We start from the raw sequence: 22,536 nt of genomic DNA on the forward strand, positions 1-22,536 counted from the left end.
AGAGTAGAAAGCCGGGGTAGAGCGGTGGGAGATAAGAACCGAGAGTTAAGGGGCTGGGGCGTGTGGGGTGTGGGGGATATGAGGGTGAAGAGGAGAAGCTCATGTTCCGGCAGAAACTAGGAAGATGTCCAACAAAGGATCCTAAGCCTCTCGGAGTTCTGTTTAACCGTAGCGCCGTCCCAAGCCCCGCCCCGCTCGAAGCGCTCAGCTCCGCGCCTTGGCCGGAACTCTAGGGCCGGGCGCCGGGACCGGAAGCAGCTTTCTACCCGGCCCCTCTTTGCCCGCGGCCTAATTTCCGGTAGCGGCGGCGGGAAGCTGGGTAGTGGAGGGCGTTTAGGCCTCCGCGGAGGCGAATCCGGCGGGAATCTGAGCCATCAAAACCGCCACCATGGTAAGGAGGCGCAGACTTGGGGCGCGGGAGCTCTAGAATCTGTTCTGGGGTGGGGACCGCGACTGATGGGGGAGTACGCCGTGGGTTGGCCTCTCAGGGCGGTGAAGGCCCCAGCCGTGGCCCCTCTGTCCCGGCAGAAAAGATCCAGACTTTGGTTGCTCGGAGGGGTGGGGGAGGGGAAGCTTGGAACTGCGGGACGCAGGCCGGGGTAGCTCGGTGGGGGCGAGGATAGAACTGCGGCTCCCCACGCCGCCGTAGGCACAGTGCTCGGGATCCCGTAGGAGCTGAGTAAACTTTTGCAGCGTAAATGTGTGTCTGGGGTTTCGGAGCAGGCGGAGCCACAGGAAGGCTGGGGAAGGTCCGGTGAGAGGCTCAGACTTGGGAAGGCGGGTGAGGGTCTGAGAAGGAGTTGCGGAAATGGAAGGGCTTATGACCGAAACTACAGTCATGGGTCTAGTAGATGGGAAGGAGGGAACGGGAGGGTCAAGGAGTATTTGAAGGAAAAGTTCGACTCATCTGTTAAGCATGTGTGTGTGTTGAGTATGTCTGACTTTTCAGGCGTTGGGGCTAGATAATGCAGTGTTTTCTTTCTTCACCGAGTTCACTATTTGGGGACACGGGTAATATAATTCGGAGTGGTAATTGAGCATTAAGTAAAAGTAACGGCGAGGGGCGGGGTAAGAATGCTTTCTGGAGTAGATGATTCCCGGCAGAGTCCTAAAAGATTGTCAGCCTTTTTCTCAGCGAAAATGGGAGGGAATATTATAGATCCGAAGGACTGCAAAGAGCAAATTGTGAAGGGTAGCGCTATACTGAAATTCCCGCAGGGGAAAAGGGAGGCAAGAGGTGGAAGATTAGGTGGGAGGAATTGGCAGGAGTCCGCTTATTAAAGGCTTTACATGTATTTATCTTGTTGGTGATGAAGAATGCCATTGAAGGATTTTAACCCCCAAAATGCATGAACTTAGTTGTGTTTAGAAAGGTAACTGTTCTGTATCTGTTATGTATTGGGTGAACTGGAAACGAGGAAACAGTAGGATATTGTTTGGAGAATTGATTAGAAGAGTTGGCACTGGATTCCAATTGACTAACTTCCGACACAGTTTAACCTCTTACATCCTCAGTGGTCTCATCTGTAAAAGCTGATTTTAAGGGTGAAGTGAGATGAATAGTGCTTATGGCAGTGCTGGCCAGTGAGCACCCATTAAGAGCCAGCTATACGAGGCATATGGACCAATAAATGTTGCCATAAAGGTTCAGACCTCTGTGGTTAGAAGCTGTGATTACAGTTTGGTTAAAATGGTCATTTAAACAAGACTAAACCATATAATCTGGGTCTCCAGGGTGGAGTCAACATTCTGATCAAGACATATATGTAGGTTCAGAAAACCTGTTTCTGTCCCAGCTCACAAGATGAATAGAAAGCACAGTGTCTAGTACCTAGAAGACACTTGGATGAGTTAGCAAAACTACACTGGAAGCCAGGCTATAAAGCAGAAAATGTTGTTGGGTTAATTAAGAAGTACAGCAAGTTATATATTCTCATTATGTGTTCAAACTGATTAGCACTCTGGTCACCAGAGGTTTTCCTCTCTTAAAGGCGGTCATGGAGACCCCAACAGAAAACTTTTTTTTTAATACTAATTCTTGATTTGGGGATTCCATTCTCACTTCCAAACTGATCAGCTCTTTTCTTATAAAAAGCTCTCTGTTGATTGGATTCTTACTGCCAGTCCCGTTCTAGCTCTTTTATTCATTTTTTTTTAATGGGATGTTGGTGTTCCATAGCCCTGGAATCACACCAGTAATGTACAGGATGGCAGATGGCTAATCTCTGGTATGGGTGGGTTTCATTAGTTTGGAGACATCTTACCTCTCACAACATAGATAAAGGCAATTGTAATGTGAGAAAGGTGATTTTAAGGGAAGGGGGAATAATAGGTCAGGGCTGAAAACAGGGTGACATGGGAGAATTCCCAGGGAAGGGCTGTAGCTGGAAGACAGAGCTGAGAGTCTGTTGAGAAAGACAGACATGGAAAAGAAGGCCACTGCAGAAGTTTCAAGGAAAGATCAAGGGTTTGTGGGTCCAAAAGAACTGAGTCTCATTCTTGCTAATTTCTCCTTGCAGACTGTGGGCAAGAGCAGCAAGATGCTGCAGCACATCGACTACAGGATGAGGTGCATCCTGCAAGATGGCCGCATCTTCATTGGCACCTTTAAAGCTTTTGACAAGCATATGAATTTGATCCTCTGTGACTGTGATGAGTTCAGGAAGATCAAGTGAGGAGTGGGCTGTGGGGGGAGGGATTGGGAGGGTGGGGAGTGGATTGGGTGGGTGGGTCAAGTGACAAGTGGTGATGAAGCTGGTTCCTCTCGGCTTGCTCTCCTGTTTTAGAGGGCAGATTTAAATGGGGACGTTGGACACTAAGAATTCTCCTTCCTTAGCCTTGCTCTCTACTTTTAGCAGAGTACAAGTTGTAAGGAGGGCTAGGCTTTTTGTTTCTCTGACTTTGCATGCCCCTGCGTACTGGGGTAAAGGGCTCTCATGTTCTCCCCACAGGTGTGTGAGGGGGGAGAGCTTGATTTTCTGGCCTCATTGCCTATTTGTAAAGCTGTAGCCTAAAGGGCTCTCCCAATGCAGCCTGGTCTGAAACTGCTTTAAGAAGCCTCTGACCCTCTTCAGGGTAAGTGCTCAGCTCCCCTTGTGGGTTTGGGGCCAGTGATTTTTGTTGGCATTTAGAGAAACAATTGGAGATACTTTTCTACTTTCCTACGATGCCGTTTGTCAGTAGGTGACTCCCTTGCCTTAGGACTCAGATCTTAAGCTTCTAGCCTATTAAAAGATGTGGTCTGGCTTTTCATCCTATTTTACATTCAGGGCATCTTGAGGCCCAAAGAGGTTATGTGGCTGCCATCCAGCTTTCTTTTGCCATATGCAGCTTCCATATTATGTTGCCAGTGGCTGTGAATTCCCTTTGATTCCCTCTGGGACTGTTGTTTTCTTTGGCATGAGGTCAAGTAGTACAGGACAGAACATGTGGTCGGGATGGCTGAGTGTCAGGGGCACAGTCAGCCAGTAGATCAGTGTAGAACTATTTCAAATGATTCTCTTCTTTCTGTCTTGTTAAGTGAAACTAACTTTATTCTAATAATAAAAAAGTGCCTATTGGAAAATATCTTTTTAAAGTATGTAAAAGTATGTGAGAAAAAAATTAAAATACCCAGGCTTTTTTTCCCATTGTGAAAGGGAAATACATGCTTTTATTAAAAAAATAAGAAAATATAGATAAGCTGAAAAAAGAAAAGTCCATCCACAGAAAACCACTATTAATATAAAATATCATTAAAATGAAACTTTTAAGTTACTTTGAAAAATCAGGGTATTTTGTGTTTCCTTTATTTTTAGGATATTTCCTTTGGCAATCCTTTCCCTATCTTGTTGCCATTATTTTTCCCAGTTTACATTCATTTATATTTTGCTCATCCTTTTCTGGTTGTTGCTGTTGGGAGATTTCTGTTTTTCTTTGAGGACAGAGGTGTACTTTCTACATAGTTAACTCTTTAACTTTTTCCTTTATGGTTTCTATTTTTAATATGAAGTGAGCAATGGAGTTACAGGTCTGTGGGGTTAAATTGGTGTTAGAAGGATACTACATGTAACTGAGTGAGTGGGATTCAGTTGACTTGAAGAATTATTTAGGCTGCCACCTGACACTGGCGAGGCCTTAAGCTGGAGGGAGAGACAGGGTACGTTGAGTGAGCCAGGGCTAGGCTTTCTTGACAACTGACCTGCCTCTTGGTCTGTATATCCTCTTGGCCTGGGAGACAGCCACCTAAGGGGTGATAAGTCAGCCTATGAAGACTCTTCAGAGGAGCTGTCCTAGGGAAGGTCTGTGTACCATTTGTCGGTAGATAGAGTATAAAACAAATCTTGGAGGGCCTTTAGGTAGGTGAGCATGACTTCACCCCTTTTCTGATGCTTGCTTTTTTGTTTCTTCTCCTAAACCTGTCTTTAGACCAAAGAACTCAAAACAAGCAGAAAGAGAAGAAAAGCGAGTCCTTGGTCTGGTGCTACTTCGAGGGGAGAACCTGGTCTCGATGACAGTAGAGGGACCGCCTCCCAAAGATGTAAGTCAGAGCAGAGAGCCAGCACAGGGCCAGGGAGCCTTGTGCAAAGGCGGCCCCATCCTGAGCCAGGCTCTGTGCGGGGCTCTCTCATCGCTGTACTCACAGGCATCCTCTGGTTTTTGTTCCCCTTTTACAGATTGAAAAAAACAAATCTTAAAAAGTCTACCTTGCAAGTAAGAAGTAGAGATGAGGAACTAGAATTTGAGGATTTCTAACTTTAAAGCCCTCCCTTCTTCCTTAGTTGTTAATATACATAGTGAGTCATTAGAAGAGGCACCTAAGGCCATCTGGGTCATTTGTTAAATGTGATGACAGTCTAGTTGGACCTTAAAAAGTTGTAACTCCAAACAGAATATATATAGTATAGTTATGGAATAATAGTTAACATTTATTGAGCATCTGCTCTTCAGTATGTTATTTAATCCGTGTAACAATCTTTTGAGATGAACCATTCCCACTTTATAGATAATACAAACTGATGTTTAGTAACGTGCCCAAGATGTCACAACAAGTAAGTGGTAAAACTGGCATCTGATTCCAGGCAATCTTAGTTCATTAACGTCAGCCTACATTTAGAAATAGTAGAGGCTTTAGAGAATCGAACCAAGTTTGTTTTCCCTTTTTCATTTGAAGACATTATTAAAGGAATAATCCTCTTGTTTTTATTTTTGTCCACATATGTGTTGGGTTTTTTTTACTTAATGTGTAATATGTATGTAATATGTCGTTCTGCTTTTTCACTTAACATTGTAAAGTTTTTCCAGTTGCTGTATACTTTTAAAAAGTTATATAAATGACTTAAAGATCCTTTCTCAAGTGAGTATAGAGTATTTTATCTTAGCTATTTCTTTTTGGACGCTCACGTTGAAGTTTTTCCCAAATGTAAATATCTGCAAGGGATGTTACCATATTTTTGGCTCACAGCATATGTACCTATTCATAACTCTTGGTGTCTGATTCCAGTAGAATTTGCTACTCTAATGTAGCCCATTGTAAACCTTCTAGTTTTATCATAACAGCGTCATTTGCAGATGAGGAAACAGTCCCAGAATTGTGGGTGTCCTTGCCCACTGTCACCCACCGGGTGAGAATCAGAGAGGACTGAACCACATGCCAGGTCAGGTGCTTTTGTCTACCATACACACCCTTCTGAATGGAGCCCTGGCTCTTTGTTTAATTTTCACAGGCGTGCATATAGGTTGAATTGTGGCATGTTTCTCTTGATTTCCTCTTAAATTCTTCTAGCCTGTTAGGCATGCAATCTTGAGTGGAGGAGGAATGGTGTTAACACATAAGGGGTAGGTAGTGTTTATAAGCTGTTACGATGCCCTATAAATCTGAGGGATTCTCTTGGCTCAAAATGTACTTCTGATTCTCTAGGTCATAAGCATTTTAGCATGTATCTTTATTTTTCAGACTGGTATTGCCCGAGTGCCACTTGCTGGAGCTGCTGGGGGCCCAGGCATTGGCAGGGCTGCTGGCAGAGGAATTCCGGCTGGTGTTCCCATGCCTCAGGCTCCTGCAGGACTTGCTGGGCCAGTCCGTGGGGTTGGTGGGCCGTCCCAGCAGGTGAGGAGTTGGGGAAGGGTACCAGCTTCTGGTGATTAAAATAAAAGATTGAGGGTCAAAAGTTTGGGAGGAGTCCAGAATGACCAGCTGATCTTTGTCAGGCAATCAGTGTTTCACTGTGCTGCTTCATGTGTGGTCCCAGAGTTAAGCAAAAAGGAAAACATGCTTTTATATATTATGTTGATGTTATTGAAGAGATGCATAACAAAGTATTTTGGCCAACTGTATTTGAGCAAAGTGTTCCCGTGACAACAATTTGAAGCATTCATTTGACCCTTGAACAGTGCAGAGGTTAAGGATGCCGACTCTGCCGTCAAAATCTGCATATAACTTTACGGTTGGTCTTCGTATCTGTGGATTCAACCAAGATTGTATACTGTAGTATGTATTTATTGAGAAAATCTGCATATAAGTGGACCCCGATTGTTTAAACTCATGTCCAAGGGTCAGCTGTTCTCTCTTACAACCTTTTATTACCAGTCCTGTTTGCCTTCTCTGATTTGGATTGGGCATCCTTAACTTAGGCCTAGAAGATGGGAATTGAGCATTCAAGCTTGATCTTCTCTGGCAGATAGTTTTAGATAGGAAGTCTCATGCCATGAGTTGTACCATAGGGGATTTGACATCTGCTATTTCTTTTACCGAGTTGGGGAGGAAAGTCGAACACAGCATCATACTGTACTGTTTTGCCTAACATCTTTCCTGTGTCCTCTCAGGTGATGACCCCACAAGGAAGAGGCACTGTCGCAGCAGCTGCTGCGGCTGCTACAGCCAGTATTGCAGGGGCCCCAACCCAGTACCCACCTGGCCGTGCGGGTCCTCCCCCACCTATGGGCCGTGGGGCACCCCCTCCAGGTGAGGAGCCCATCAGGAGACTGTTGCTAGTTGATAAAAGATGCCTTAGCTGGATTCATGATGAGACATAACCTTGCCTGAAACTGATGACGAGTTTGTGTAATTAAGCAGGATTACTCTGAAATCCAGCCTGGCTAACTGACTGTGGAACTAGCTGGACAAGAGCCTCACTTCTTTGGCTCAAGTCTGAGTTTGTTAGGAGGGACTGGGAGAGTGGAATGGTCCATCTGTCTCAGAACCTGGTGGACAGTTTTGTATATTTCCTGCTACCTTGTCAAGACAGACACTTGATCTATATTCTTGGGGCTTTTCTCTTGCAGGCATGATGGGCCCACCTCCTGGTATGAGGCCTCCCATGGGTCCCCCAATGGGGATCCCCCCTGGACGAGGAACTCCAATGGGCATGCCCCCACCGGGGATGCGGCCCCCTCCCCCAGGGATGCGAGGTAAGTGCCTGCAGCAGGAGTGTTGACTTCTTTCCCTAGAGCCATGTTGGGATGGGAAATGTAGGGAGATTGGATTTTGACCATACTTTCAGGCCTTAAGCCTAGGAAAGTGAACTTTTAAAGGACATCTTTGTCCAGAAGGGAAAGAGGGAACAAACATTTCTTAAACTGACCTCACCTCCCTCTTAGAACAGTGAGAGCAGCCCTCAACACAGGGTGCTTCTCAATGTCCAAGGCAGTATTCTCAGGGCACTGAAATAATGCATTCTATTGCATAACTGACTAAGGTTTTGGAATTGTCTTAGGCCTTTTGGTTTGGGAGTGTCTGGTAATTTTAAGGAGGGGGCTGTGGGCTTTGCTCTGCGCTATTTACTATGTATCTGTTTAACTCTAGTTTGAGAAATGCTGATGTATATCAGCCCTCTCATTTTATAGATAAGGAAACAGGCCCAGAGAGAGCTCAGTGTCGTGACTCCCATACCAGTGTTCTTTCCAGCAAGCCATGGTAGTCTTTAAGTTAACCCAAGCTTGCTGACCCCTATATTTCTAGTTTGGGTTTTCCATTTATGGGTTTTATAGCCATAGGAACCTAGTTGGCCTCAGAGAAGTCCCCATTTAGCACATTTGCTATGTACATCCCTCTGATCACTTGGTAACTGCAGGGTGTAGGGGGCTGGGGTAGGGTGGCAATTTGAGTTGCAGATCAGGCACTGACTAAACTTCTTACTCTTACTTCAGGCCTTCTTTGACCTTGGCCACAGAGTTATGGAAGTAGCTCCACAGAGGCGTGGGCCCAATTCCCCAGGGCTGCGTTACCACAGACCTGTTTGTTTGTTATGCTGTTGTTCGCGGAGTCTCACCGGATTGTCTGGTTTCCCTTACAGGGCCCCCTCCCCCGGGAATGCACCCACCAAGGCCCTAGACTCATCTTGGCCCTCCTCTGCTCCCTGCCTGTTTCCCGTAAGGCTGTACATAGTCCTTTACTTCCTTGTGGCCTGTGAAACTAGTTTATAATAAATTCTTAAGATAATAATATAAATTCACCTGGTATGTCTGTTTATTTTAGGAAAAATCTTTGACATATTGGGTACTTAATAAGAGTCAAGAAGGGTTGCTTTGGAAAAATCATCCCTAATATTAGTTGCTTCCCTTGTAAAATACTAATTATTTGCAGAGATGTACAGCCTCATGCCAAGACAATTACAAAATTGAACTACAGGGAGACATTTTTACTTGTCAAACTGGCCAAGATCATTTTGTTGAAATAAACATTCATACCCTGCTGATGAGAATTGTGAATTGGTATATTCTCTTTGGAAGGCACTTACCTAAATAATTTCTTGAGCAGTACTTTGGATTATATTTTTCTACAATAAAGAATGAAGCAAATACTAAAAATGAAAATTAATCCTATTGGAAGAGGAACAGTTTTTGTATAACTTTCTCCCAGGGTGACATGCATACATACAATATAATCCAGTTTTTGGATTGTGGGACATCCATAATTTCTTCCACCCAAAGTCTGATTAGTTGATGAGATGGTCACTGAGCAGTACTCTAGTAGTTAGCACATCAAGGTTAAAGGATACAGAAATAAAGTGGACCTTTTAAAATTACTGTCTAGGGGGAGGACCATTCTAAATGCAAAGGAGACTTTAAATTAAAAAAGACTAGTGTTATTAGTATGGGGGTGTTTCTTCAGGAATATGAAGGTGAAAGCAATGCATGAAAACAGTCATTGCATGGAAAACAATCAGCATGAAAACAAATACACTAAGTAGGACAAGAAAAGCCACATGATCATCTCAGTAGATGCAGAAAAGACATCTGATAAAATTCCAACTCAGAAACACTCAGCAAATTAGGAATAGAAGGGAAATTTATAAACACAGGGATTATGAAAAGAACAGCTAACAGTGAAACGCTGAAAACTATACCCTTAAGATCAGGGACAAGTTAAGAGTGCTCACTTTCACCGCTGCTGTTCAAAACTGTGCTGGGAGGTCTAGCCAGAGCAATTAAAAAAGATACCTAAGTTGGAAAAGAAAAAGTAAAACTTAACATAATCCTATATATAGAAAATCCCAAAGAATTCATAAGAAAGCTCCTAGAGCTGATAGATGAAATCGATAAAATTGCAGGATGTAAGATCGCACACAAATTAATTGTATTTTCATACACCAGCAACAATCTGAAAAAATCATTCACAATAGCATCCAAAAGAATAAAATACTTAAAAATCAGTTTAACCATTTGTACTCTGAAAATACAAACGTCCTGAAAGAAAACCTAGATTAACATCTCATGTTCATGGATTGGAAGACTTAATATTGTTAAAATGGCAGTACTTCCCAAAGTGATCTATAGATCAAAAGCAATCCCTATCAAAATTCCAATGGCTTTTATTTTGCAGAAATGGAGAAGCTCATCTCAAATTCTGTGAATCTGCAAGGGGCCCTGAATAGCAGGAACAATCTTGAAAAAGAACAAAGTTCGATGTCTCACACTTCTGATTTCAAAGCTTACTACAAAGCTTGTGTAATCGAAGCTAGTACTGGCATAGTGATAGACAGACCAGTGGAATAGAATTGAGAATCCAGAGATAAACACTTGCATATATGGCAACAAGAGTGCCAAGACCTTTCACTAGGAAAAGGATAGTCTGACGAATGATGCTAGAACAAGTGGGTAGCCACATTCAAAAGGATGAAGTTGAACACCTACCTCACTTCCTATATCACTCATTAACTCAGAATGGATCAATGACCTCTAAGAACTAAAGCTATAAATAACAAAAAGAAAACAAGTCTTGATGACCTTGGGTTTGGTGATCGTTTCTTAGACACCAAAACATAAGAAACAAAGGAAAATATAAATTGGACTTCATCAAAATTAGGAACTGCCTCATCAAGAATGTGAAAAGGTAAAATCTGGGAGAAAATATTTTCAAATCCTTTATCTGATTTGGGTTTAATATCCAGACTATATAAAGAACTTTTACAACTAAACTATAAAAAGATAAAACAGTCCAATTTAAAAGCCAACAAAGGAATTTTAGGTTTCTCCAAAGAAGCTATGCAGATGGACAAGTAGTGAAAAACGGTTCCAACATCATTGGTCACTGTAAAAAAATCAAACGCCCTGTGAGATACCACTTCAACTCAAGGATAGTGTAAATGGGAAAAAACAACTGTGGGTGAGGATGTGGAGAAATAGGAACCTCCTGCATTGCTGGTGAGAATAAAATGTTGCAGCTACTAGGTAAAATGATCTGGCGGTTCCTCAAAGAGATAAACAGAATTACCATATGACCCAACAGTTTCATTCCTAGGTGTACATCCAAGAGAAATGAAGATACATGTCTACACAGAAGCATGTATGCAAATGTTTGTAGCAGCATTATTCATAATAGGCCAAAGGTGGAAACAACCCACCTGTCCATCAGTGGATGAGTGGATAGGTCAATTGTGGGCTATACATTCATTGGAATGTTAGGCAGCTGAAAAAGGAATGAAGTATTGATACATGCTGCTACTTGGATGACATAAAATAGCATGTATAATTCCTTTTATATGAAATACCCAGGATGGGTAAAACTGTAGGGACAGAAAGATTAGAGGTTACCAAGGGATGGGGATGGAATGGGGGAAATGGAGAGTGATTACTTAATGGGTATGGGGTATTTTTATGAGGGATTAAAGTTTTTGAAACTAGAGAGAGCTTACCAGCTCTCTATGCACAACGCACATCATTGTGAATGCACTAAATACTCCTGAGTTGTAATGATCAAAGTTAATTTCATGTTACTTGAATTTCACCTCAAAAAAAAAGAAGAAGGAAAAAAGTTTTCTCATGGAGTTCACTAGGGCTTTCTACTGTGGGAAGGATAGTCCCATGGAGGAAGACTGAGGAGTAAGGACATCAGGGAGGTGACATAGGCAGCAGCTCTTGGCGGAACAGTTAGTGGCTGGCTCGGACCATGTCACAGGAACTCATATCCTGAGCACCATGAACTGCAAAGCAGGGCTGAGGCAACCCTCTGGCTCGCTTCCCATTTACCTGCTAGGAGTGACGTGGAAGGGTTTTATACTCCTAGCCTGAGCTGAAAGGCAGGGCCTCTTAATTCTATCACACAAACAACAAGCATAGTCAACAAAGAAGTGTGGAGTCACGCACTGCCTAGTTGTCAGCAAAGTAAAAACCCTGGATCCTCAAAACTGTTCCTGAAAATTGACTAAAATCCTCATGAAGTTTGGTCTTGTGTATACAACCCTACGTAGAATAATCTTTGGCACTCCTGCTTTTGAGAACCATTGAATGAACAAAAGAAATCTGCAATCAGACATCAGGGCATTCTGACCATAGTGTCTTTAAAAAATTTTTTTTTTAATTGAAGTATAGTCAGTTACAATGTGTCAGTTTCTGGTATACAGCATAATGTCCCAGTCATGCATATACATACATATATTCGTTTTCATATTTTTAATTAAAGGCTATTACAAGATATTGAATATAGTTCCCTGTGCTATACAGAAGAAATTTGTTTTTTAAATATATTTTTATATATAGTGGTTAACATTTGCAAATCTCAAACTCCCAAATTTATGCCTTCCCACCCCCTATCCCCACCGGTAACCACAGGATTATTCATTATGTCTGAGTCTGTTTCTGTTTTGTAGATGAATTCATTATTGTCCTCTTTTCTTCTTCTTTTTTTTTTTAAAGATTCACATATGAATGATATCATATGGTATTTTTCTTTCCCTTCCTGGCTTACTTAGAATGACAATCTCCAGGTCCATCCATGTTGCTGCAAATGGCATTATTTTATTCTTTTTTTTAATTGCTGAGTAGTATATTCCATTGTACAAATATACCACTGTATCTTTAAGAGAACTAAGTCCCTGGAGGTGAAAGGGTTGGGTGGAGAATCCTAATGTGTTTTGACCTGCTTACAGACTTTATTCCTTTCCAGTTTTCATATTAAGCCTCTATAACAGTAGTTCACTTAGTAAATTGGTCTGTGGCTATGAGGACTAAATGAAATAATAAAGGCATTAGGTTTGCTGCTGGCTTTAAATCTAAATTGTACTTGGCCAGACCCACATGCATACTATTCCACAGTTTATGGATTCTGCTTGTTTCTTTTAAAACTTTTTTATGTAAATGCTCATAAAGAATGACTATAGAAAGAAATTACTCAGAATCCCCAAACTCCAAGCATGCAATGTTAGCCTTGTCTACTTGTTGGGTTTTATGATATTACAATATACTCAACTTTCTATTTCTTTTAAGATTAAAATATATCCCAAATCTTTGCAAACATTATGACTTTAGTATCTCATTAAGTGAACAAACCACTGTTTACTGAATTAGTTCTCAGTAGTTGGACATTAAGATTAGTTTTCCCATTAACAAAAAAATGTGATGACCATATTTTTGCATAAAGATTATTACATATTTAGATAATTAAAAAAGGAATTTCTGAGTCAAAGGATGTCAATGTTTTAATTAAATTTCTTAAAATGAGTCGATTTATTCTGTTACAAAACAGATACAACTACACTTTGCACAACATGCTTCTCAGAATTGATAAATATCATTCAGAAGAAACATACTTTTTTAGTTTGACAGCTGAAAAATGATATATCATTGTGTTTTTTTAAATTTCAAAGTAGGGATTTGTTTCTATTGTTTCCTATTTTGTGTATTGTCTTAAAAATAAACTTTTGTGATAGATACTTTTCCATGTTATTACATAAATCTTCATAATAATTACTGGATGCACATCTAGTTAGTATAACATAACTTGGCCATTCTTTCTATTTGGGGAATTCATAATATCTCTGATTTCCCATGACTCAGTAATGAAGCAGGCAGTAATGAATATTTTCTGTAGAAATATTTTTCTTTGGATTTTCTAACTTTTTAGGAGGAATGTTCATGATTCAAAGGCAGGCAGTAGAAAGAAACGCTCTAGGAGTTTGGGATTAACATATACACACTATTATAAATAAAATAGATGAGCAAGGACCTATGGTATAGCACAGGGAACTATATTCAGTATCCTGTAATAACCTATAATGGAAAAGAATCTGAAAAAGGATATGTATATATGTACATGTATAACTGAATCACTTTGCTGTATACCTGGAACTAACACAACATTGTAAATTAGCTATATTTCAATTAAAAAATAATTTAAAAAAAAAAGAAACTCTCAATCCAGGTGTAGGCATAAAATATCACTGGAAGGCTATATAAAGGAATTGGCCAGTTCGGTTGCCTGTGGAGAAAGGACCCTAGTTCAAGGGGAACAGGAAGAGATGGGAGAGTTTCTACTCTATATCACTTAGAATTTTCAAAATATTGAACCGTGTGAGTGCATTACCTAGTTGAAAAATTAATACACTTAAAAAATTAGAAGTGGTAAAATAATGAATGTACTTAAAAAAAAATCCATCAGGAGGCAGCATTGCTCTGCCAGGAAGAAGGAAGCAGCCAATGTGTGGGCTCAGCATCATTCAGGGATGCTGGGACTGTGGGTTGGTTTTTTTCTTCCTAACTTTTTGTATTGTTCTAATTTTCTACAAATACTCATACAGGAATAATATATACTTTAAGGAGAGAAGGAAGTTTCCAGTCCTGCCCCTCTTTAGTTGTGGGGCCACACCTTTGTCTATGTATATAAATTCCTAAAAGTAGAGTTACTACATTTAAATTTTTTTTTGCTTTTTTTTAAACTGAAGTATAGTCAGTTTACAATGTGTCAATTTCTGGTACACAGTCATACGTACACATAAATATATTCATTTTCATGTTCTTTTTCATTATAGGTTACTACGAGATATTGAATATAGTTCCCTGTGCTATGCAGAAGAAACTTGTTGTTTATCTATTTTATATACAGTAGTTATAAAACGTTGACAGATCTACCAAATAGCCCTCTGGTTGTATTGTCCTACCTCATGCATAGCAGTGTGCACACGTGCCTGTTTCTAAAATCCTTGCCAACACAGTGTGTTGTTACAGTGTTAGATCTTATTCAATCTGACAAGTTAAAACTATCTTCTTGTTGTAATTAGTATATTATTTAGCTCTAAGGGGCACTGGTTATATTTTCATATACTTAAAAACAATTTATATTTTTCTGTGAACTACTTCCCCAACTCTACCAAGGACAGGGAATTCATCCGTGTTGATTCTCACTGCTCTGTGCGCTCAACGCATGTTGAGTGAATGAATGATGAGTAACTTTTCTGAGCTTCACTTTCCTCATCTGTAAAATGGGGGTGTGTCCTATTGTCTAATGTGGGCAGGACTGAGCCCTCCACCAGATTTGGTTTGTGTATCTGAGACTGATGACCCTATACAAGCATCAAGGGGGTTGGAAAGGGTTTACTAGTGACATAATGAGGCTTTCTTGGGAGAGCAGGGCAGGGTCCTAGGAGGTCTGAAAATGGCTTGAGAGAGCAAGGAGGGGTGATAGTCCCATTTCATTGCGCTTTGGCCGGCGCCATGGTGAGGTCCCACAAAAGGACCAGGGCTTGAACTTCCCAAAGGTGCCACGGGGGGGCGCCCATAGCTTTCTTATGGGCTTGAAGGCCGTCAGAAGTCAAACAGCAAAAACCAAGTGGGTCTCAGTGTTATAGGATGACAGAACCTCATCTAAATGAGGTATAATATACATAATGAGTTTAGCACAGAGGCAGTGGTCAATAAATATTTGCCATTGTTATTCTTGAATCTTTCAATTCTAACTTTCTAAGGAGAGAGTTTTTTGAATAAAACCTCTGATTGAGGTCAGGACTTGGAAAAAGGCTGGATCAGGGCACAGTGTTGGGTCGGAGTTCAGACCAAGATCAGGGCTCTGTATGGGATCAGGGCTCAGCCTGGGTGCCAGGCTCAATCAGAGATCAGGACTGGAGCTCAGTCTAGGGCCAGGACTGGCTGGGGCTGGGTCAGCGCTTGGTCTAGGGCCTGAGTCAAGTTGTGATTTAGGTGTAGTAGGAGCCAGGGCTTAGTGCGAGGCCAAGGCTGATTCTTGCATCAGGGTCATGACCCCGCCTGGCCAGTTGTGGCTCTGAGTGATGGCTTGATCTAAGGTCACGGGTACAAGCTGGAACCTCATCAGAGTCCCCTGCAGGGCTTGCTCAGGGCTTGGCCTCAGTCCGTGTTTGGGCTTGATCCTAGGCTGGGCGTAGCCTGGCGTCAGAACTCAGTCCTGAAGCGAGCAGCTGAGGCAGCACGTTGCTCCACAGCACGGTCAGCAAACCACAACCTGAGGGCCAAACCTGGCCTATTGCCCGTCTTCATAAATAACATTTTACTGCAACGCATCCACACTCATTTGTTTACACCTGGTTTCTGGCCACTTTCACGCTGGGAAGGCAGAGTGGAGTAGTTGGAACAGAGACCACGGGGCCTGCAAATCCCCAGATATTTCATATATTTACTGTTTATCTGGTTCTTGACAGTAAAAGCTTGCCCACCCCTGTTCTGAAGGCTTGGAGGCTTCTCTGACATGTGAAAGCCAGATTATGACCTAACTCAGTGTCGAGAACTTCCCCGAAGGTCGTGGCAGCAACTGAGAGACCAAGGGGAAGGAAGGAAGCAGGGGGAGGCCTGAGCCTCAGGTCTGTAAGGTTTTGCAGCCTTGAACTACCTATTCCGCCTTCCTCCGTGAAGGTGTTGCCCTACCCCCGACAGGTAACCCCTACCTGCACATTTTTCTCTGCAGCTTGCGAAGCAACATTTCCATCCACACCTTCCTGTTGGCTATCTTGTCTCAATGTCACCACCTGTCCCACTCCCAACCCGGGTGCCCCTCATTGGCTGCGGGGGTGGCTTCCGCTTTTAGCTGGAGCTGGGAGGCCCTGTGGGGCGGGTTTGGTCCCAGTGAAGCACGACTTCAGCTCAGCTGAGAGGACTGAGGGCGGGGGCGCTGAACTGGAGACAGAACTACATAGCAGGTGGCCTTTATAACCTTCAGCGACTTGCCCTTCTTCAAACACACGCACTCAGACAGGCCATTCTAGCTCCAGGGCTGCCGGCCGGCTGAGCCCAGGCTGTCGCAGGGCCTGCATCATGGTTCAATTCCTCCCACAGCCCCTACTCCTTCCTCCCCATCCCTTCCATGAGGGTTAACCCCTCAATCCACACCCTGCCCCCCAGGTTCCATCCCGGAGTCCCTCCTGGGAGGCTTAGCCTGTGACAGCCAGGCCCGAGGAAGACAGGCAGCTGGCGTTCGCCAGGAGAATGAGGCGTCTGGGGTCTCGGTCTCCCTGCTGACAGGAGTGTCCTTTGTACGGAGAGTGGGAGATGGCCTCCTGTTGACTTCAGCCCCCAGGGCCCCTTCCTGCTGCTCAGTCTTGAGGAAATGGCTGCCTGCTCTGAACCTCCCCCCGCTCTTCTTATGTGAGATCAGCACCCAAAACCTTTGGCAGGTTTAGAGAGGAGCCCTGCAGCCCAGGCAGCCAGTGCGGCTGACTCGCTAAATGCACCCGCTCATCTGGGTTCGCCAAGCGGTCCCCATGCTGTGTGGGACCATCAGAGAAATACCTTCACTGAGGCCTCGGTCACAGGGATCGTCCATCAAAGGCTGTCTGTGTTTTCCTGACTTGCTTTCTGCCTCTCACCGCAGGTGTGCCTGTTCCGCTGCTGTTCGGGTTACTTAGGTTAAATGATGAGCTCTAATCCCTTCGGCTGCCTAGAACATTTCAGAGCTGGGCTCTGCGTCTGCTGCAGTTACCTTCAGGGCCTGTTGGCCTCCACTCTGGTCCTCGTTCTAGAAGTCTCTGTTCTGTTTCGACGCTGAGAGTGTGATCGTGTGTAGGGTAAGCTGCTGGGGGTGCTTTTCAAAGCCAACACTGGGTGTGGCTGGGCTGGTCGTATGAGATCTCTGAGGACCACAGCCAGATCAGATCTGGGGCTCTCTCCCCAAGGGCAACCCGGCTTCACGGCCCTTCCTCTGTCTTCAGCTTCTTCTGGCAGCAGTAGCCCCCTCGTTGCTGGGCCTGTGTCTTTATTGACAGAAACTCTCCCATCACTTCAAACCCAGTGCTTTCTAGGAATATGATTTTGGGGTAAAACTTTGATGGTGTAAATGGGATGCACGCAGGTCCCAGCTCTGCCTCCAGCTCATCCTATGGCCACAGGCCAGGCTCTCTCCTTTGTGTAAAAGGGGAGTGTCGAGGGATGTTTAGGTTCAGCTTGAAGACTTCAGGGTTCTCCATTAGGGCTGGGAGGAGATTCTTGGGTCTGGATGTGGTCAGAGCACTGAAGAGTTGAGAGAGAGGCAGGTGGAAGCCCAGGGGTCAGCCAGGGTGATGGTGAACTGGCTGGAGGGAGGTGGCAGGAGTGGTTACTGTGATGCTTGGTCCATCAGTCTCCCAGATACCAGGGTGATGAGATGAAGGTGGTAGAGGCATCATCCATCATCGTCCACAAGTTTAAGGATTATTGAGTCTCATTTTACAGATAGGGAAACTGAGGCGCAGGAGGGGAGGGACCTGCCCAAGTTTATAGAGGAGGGCAGAAACTGAAGCAGGGCTGCAACCCAGGCTTCCTGGCTCCCACATGGGAAGGGCAGAGAGGTGGACAGGAGGGGAACAGCGGCCATCTCCTCCCCTCTCGGCCCCTCATGGCCCATCAGTTGGCTGTGGCCACGTGGATGATCACAAAGCCCTTGATATCCGGGAAGTGGGGGCTGATGAGGTCCACTTGCAGCTGCCTTGGGCCACTCCTGGAAGGGGTGATGTTGAATTGGACTGAGGCCTTCTCTTGGGGCTCCAGGCTGGGCACACTGGGGGAGGGAGATGGAGAAAGGCAGACTATCAGCCCCATCTGCTTCCTGAGCCTGGTCTGCTAGTCCATGGCTCTCCAGAGCCCTCAAAATCAAGGTCATACCTTGTGGCTTGACATTCAAGCCTTTTAATATGGTTTCAGCTTACTCGTCTGTTCCACCACTTCTCACTTTTTCCAACCAGTGAGGCTAGTCTCCACCCCGTGCCCTGAACATAACTTACACTTCCCTCCTCTGGGCTTTTGTCTGGATGGTTCCTCCTACCTAGGATGCCTTTCCAATCACATCCAAAGCCAGTTTAAGTTCTGTTTCTTCCAAGAGACCTTCCCTGACTACACCAGCCATGGAGACATCGGACTGGGAAGCTCTCCGTCCTTCCTGGTCCCTGAGAGGCTCCTCCAGTCATCACGTAAGGCTCAGCTTGAATATCAGCTCCACAGGGACTTTCCCTGGTCCCCCGAACCCCACTCAAGGGCTGCCTCCAAGTCCCTGGACCTCAGGGATCCAACCTTTTGCACAAATCACACTGTCTTCATTTGAAGGGTCATATGTCACCGAGAGCCCTTCTCCAGGCAGAGCCCCATCTGTTTATCTTGGTGTTCCTAGCAGTTGACATGTGGGTCAGACCACAGGTGAATATGATCAAGGACCATATGCGTGTGAGTGAGTGAGTGAATGAAAGAATGAATGAGTAAATAAATGAGTGCATGGACAAATGGAGTATGTGTGAATGAGTTGAACGAATGCATAAATGAATGAATTGCTAAATGAGTGAACACATGAAAGAATGAGTGGATGAATGAACCAGTCAAAACTGAGTTGAGGGGGGAGGATATAGCTCAGCAGTAAAGAGCATGCATAGCACGCAGGAGGTCCTGGGTTCAATCCCCAGTACCTCCATCACAAACAAACCTAATTATCTGCCCCCCTGCCAAAAAAAAACTGATTTGAGTAGATAAATGAAAAAGTGAATGAATGAGTGAAAACATGAATAAAAAAGTGAGGGAATGAGTGAGTGAAGTAGACAGTGAACGAGTAAGAGTAGTGGATGAATAAGTAAATGGATAAATGAGAGAAAATATGAATGAATGTGAATGAGCAGGTGGATGAGTTATATGATCGATGGGATAAGTTAATGATTAAATAAGGAAAGACATGAATAAATGAAGAAACGCTGATGTGTCTGCGCAGTGGGCTGGTTCCTGGGGATCGAGAATCTCTCCCTCCTCCCCCTGCTGGCAGCTTCTTTATGTCCCATTTTATAACGAAGGCAGCCCTCCCACCCTCAGGCTGACACTTACTCGATGCTGAGCTGTCCCTGGAGAAGGCCACTGCCCTCCACCGTCAGCATACAGTTCTCCACTCTCTCAGAGAGGGGGTTGACCACCATCACTTCCACCGTAACTGCCACCCCTACCACGGCTGGGCCAAGCACCTGGAGGGGCAATATCCGTAAGTCATCCCCCCTCCTCCCCATTCTCCGAGGAAACCCATGATCCTGGCTGGGTCAGAGGATGGGGCGTTAACCTTGTCTACTCTCTGTGTCCACCCACCCCCTCACTGGGATCTATCATTATATCCATCCCCCTGCATCCACACCACTTCTCCCCACCCTTGAGAGCTGAAGCCAGAGTTAAAAGCACAAACCCCCAGCCTCCAATGCCCTCCCGCAGCTCAAAGGGGGCCTGCCAGGAACAAGTGCAGATGCTGGACAGGAGTCACCTTGATGGTGATGAAGTCCTCCAGAGTAATGTCCTTCTCCACCAGGAGCTTCTCTCCTCTGGTGACAAGGCACATGGCAGCCAATAGGATCTTCTTGTCCTCTGTCAGGTCTTTCTTATATTGAGAGTAAGATATTGCAATTGGGATGTTTTTCTCTGGAAGGGAAAGCAGAAGTGAGGATTGGGAGTCTGATGTTCTTTTTCAAAGGAACCCAGAAGGAGGAAGGGAAGGCTCAATTCATAGTTAACACTCTCTGTGGTCCTTGCAACCAATCCCAGACAGTCATTATTATCATCGGTTCAGATTAAGAAACCCAAGGCTCAGAGAGGGTAGTTTCTTGTCCAGCGTCACACAGCAAGTAAATCAAGGAGCCAAGGTAAGGCAGGATTCAAATTCGGGTCAGTCAGCTACCATGAAGAAATAAGATAGTCTTTGTTCACAGATGACATGATTATCTATATAGAAAATCTGAAAGAATCAATAACAAAAAAACCTCCTGGAGCGACTTATAACAATTACTACCAATAGCAAGGTCACAGGATATAAGATTAACATACAAAATTCCATCACTTTTTTTTTTAATATACTAGCAATAAATACGTGGAATCTGAATTTAAAAACACCATTTATATTAGCACCACCAAAATGAAATACTCAGGGATTAATCTAACATAATATGTACAAGATATGTACGTATATGAGGAAAACTTAAAAAACTCTGATGGAAGAAATCAAAGAATAAATAAATTAATGGAGAGATATTCCATGTTCATAGATAGGAAGACTCAATATTGTCAAGACGTCAGTTTTTCCCAAATTGATCTACAGATTCAAGGCACTCCTATCAAAATCCCAGCAAGTTATTTAATGAATATTGACAAATTGATTCTAAAGTTTATGTGGAGAGGCAAAAGGCCCAAAACAGCCAATAAAATATCAAAGAAAAAGAACAACATCAGAGGATTAACACTACCCAACTTCAAGACTTACTATAAAATGACAGTAATCAAAACAGTGTGGTATTGGTGAAAGAATGGACAAATAAATCAGTAGAACAAAACAGAGCCCAGAAATAGACCCACCCACACAAATTCAGTCTACTAATCTGTGAGAAAGAAATAAGATGGAGAAAATACAGTCTTTTCAATAAATGGTGCTGGAACAACTCGACATCCACATAAGTAAAAAGAATCTAGACACATACTTTATATACTTTTTATAAAAATGAACTCGAAATGGATCATAAGCTTAAATGTAGAATGTGAAACTGTAAAACTCCTAGGCAATAACCTAGATAATCTTGCATATGGTGATGACTGACTTTTTAGATACAACACCAAAGACATGATCCATGAAAGAAAAAATGGATAAATTGCACTTTATTAAAATTAAAAACTTCTGCTCTGTGAAAGGACTGTCAAGAGAATGAGAAGACAAGCCATAGACTGGGAGAAACTATTTGCAAAAGACACATCTGACAAAGGACTATTTCACGAAATATACAAAGAACTCTAAAAATTCAACAACAACAATCAGAAAATGAACAACACAATTAAAAAATGGGCAAAGGAGCTACACAGACAACTCACCAAAGATGTACAGATGCCTGTTAAAAGATGCTTGCATCATACGTCATTAAGGAATTTCAAATTAAAACAACTGTGGCAAAAATCCAAACTACTGATAGCACCAAACGTTGGAGAGGATGTGGAGCAGCAGGAACCCTCATTCACTGATGGTGGGAATGTAAAATGTTACAGCCACTTTGGAAGATCCTTTGGCAGTTTCTTAGAAACCTAAACATACTCTTATACCATTAGCACTCATGCTTCTCGGTATTTACCCATATAAGTTGAAAATTTATGTTCACACAAAACCTGCACATGGATGTTTATAGCAGCCTTATTCATAACTGCCAAAACTTGGAAGCAACCAAGATATTCTTCAGTAGGTGAATGGATCAATCAACTCTGGTACATCCATATAAAGGAATAATATTCAGTGATAACAAGAAATGAGCTACTAAGCTACCAAAAAAAAAATAAAAAAAGGAGGAATCTTAAGTACATATTTCTAAGTGAAAGAAGTCAATCTGAAAAGGCTACCTACTGTATGATTTCAACTATATGACATTTTGGGAAAGGCAAAACTACGGTGACAGTAAAAAGATCAGTGGTTGCCAGGGGTTTGAGGAGAGAGAGGGAGAAATAAATAGGTAAAGAACAGGGAATTTCAGGGCCGTGAAACGATACTATATGATACTCCAATAGTGGATACATGTCACTATACGTTGGTCAAAACCCAGAATGTACAATACAGAGTGAACCCTAATGCAGACTATGGACTTCAGTTAATAATAACAATGCACCAGTATTAGCTTGTCAGTTGTAGCAAGTACCCCACTAATGCACGACGGTAATAATAGGGGAAGACAGAAGTTGGTGAGGGGGTATATGGGAACTCTCTGGACTTTCTGCTCAATTTTTCCGAATCCAAAACTGCTAAAAAGTCTATTAACTTAAACAATGATAAATTTTAATAAATTATATATACTTAATAGCTATACCATTTGGCTCAGTAATTCCATTTTTGTGAATCTATTCTAACAAAACAGTCCAAAA

General features: G+C 43.1%; 2 protein-coding genes across 3 annotated transcripts in view; one reads left to right on the forward strand and one right to left on the reverse strand.

Moving 5' to 3' along the window:
- Nucleotides 1-235: 235 nt before the first annotated feature.
- SNRPB (small nuclear ribonucleoprotein polypeptides B and B1) lies at nucleotides 236-8,675 on the forward strand. 2 transcript variants are annotated; one of them, XM_074347036.1, is made up of 7 exons: nucleotides 236-391; nucleotides 2,520-2,671; nucleotides 4,408-4,519; nucleotides 5,936-6,088; nucleotides 6,805-6,943; nucleotides 7,264-7,389; nucleotides 8,128-8,675. In XM_074347036.1, the coding sequence occupies exons 1-7, from the start codon at nucleotides 389-391 to the stop codon at nucleotides 8,136-8,138; spliced, it is 696 nt and encodes a 231-aa protein (XP_074203137.1). In that variant the 5' UTR covers nucleotides 236-388; the 3' UTR covers nucleotides 8,139-8,675. The 2 variants fall into 2 exon arrangements, with proteins under 2 accessions (XP_074203137.1, XP_074203136.1); XM_074347035.1 differs by having other exon boundaries at nucleotides 8,274-8,675.
- A 151-nt stretch (nucleotides 8,676-8,826) lies between these two features.
- TGM6 (transglutaminase 6) overlaps nucleotides 8,827-22,536 on the reverse strand; it is a 44,647-nt gene continuing 30,937 nt past the window's right edge. Inside the window, exons 11-13 of the mRNA XM_045508566.2 lie at nucleotides 19,916-20,070; nucleotides 19,495-19,628; nucleotides 8,827-18,193 (exon numbers count right to left, since the gene is read on the reverse strand). Of these exons, the coding sequence (XP_045364522.2) occupies nucleotides 18,040-18,193; nucleotides 19,495-19,628; nucleotides 19,916-20,070 (443 nt within the window). The 3' untranslated portion in view covers nucleotides 8,827-18,039. The remainder of the gene's footprint in view (nucleotides 18,194-19,494; nucleotides 19,629-19,915; nucleotides 20,071-22,536) is intronic.

The sequence above is a fragment of the Camelus bactrianus genome, chromosome 19 (genome assembly GCF_048773025.1).
Source record: "Camelus bactrianus isolate YW-2024 breed Bactrian camel chromosome 19, ASM4877302v1, whole genome shotgun sequence".
Lineage (NCBI taxonomy): Eukaryota > Metazoa > Chordata > Mammalia > Artiodactyla > Camelidae > Camelus > Camelus bactrianus.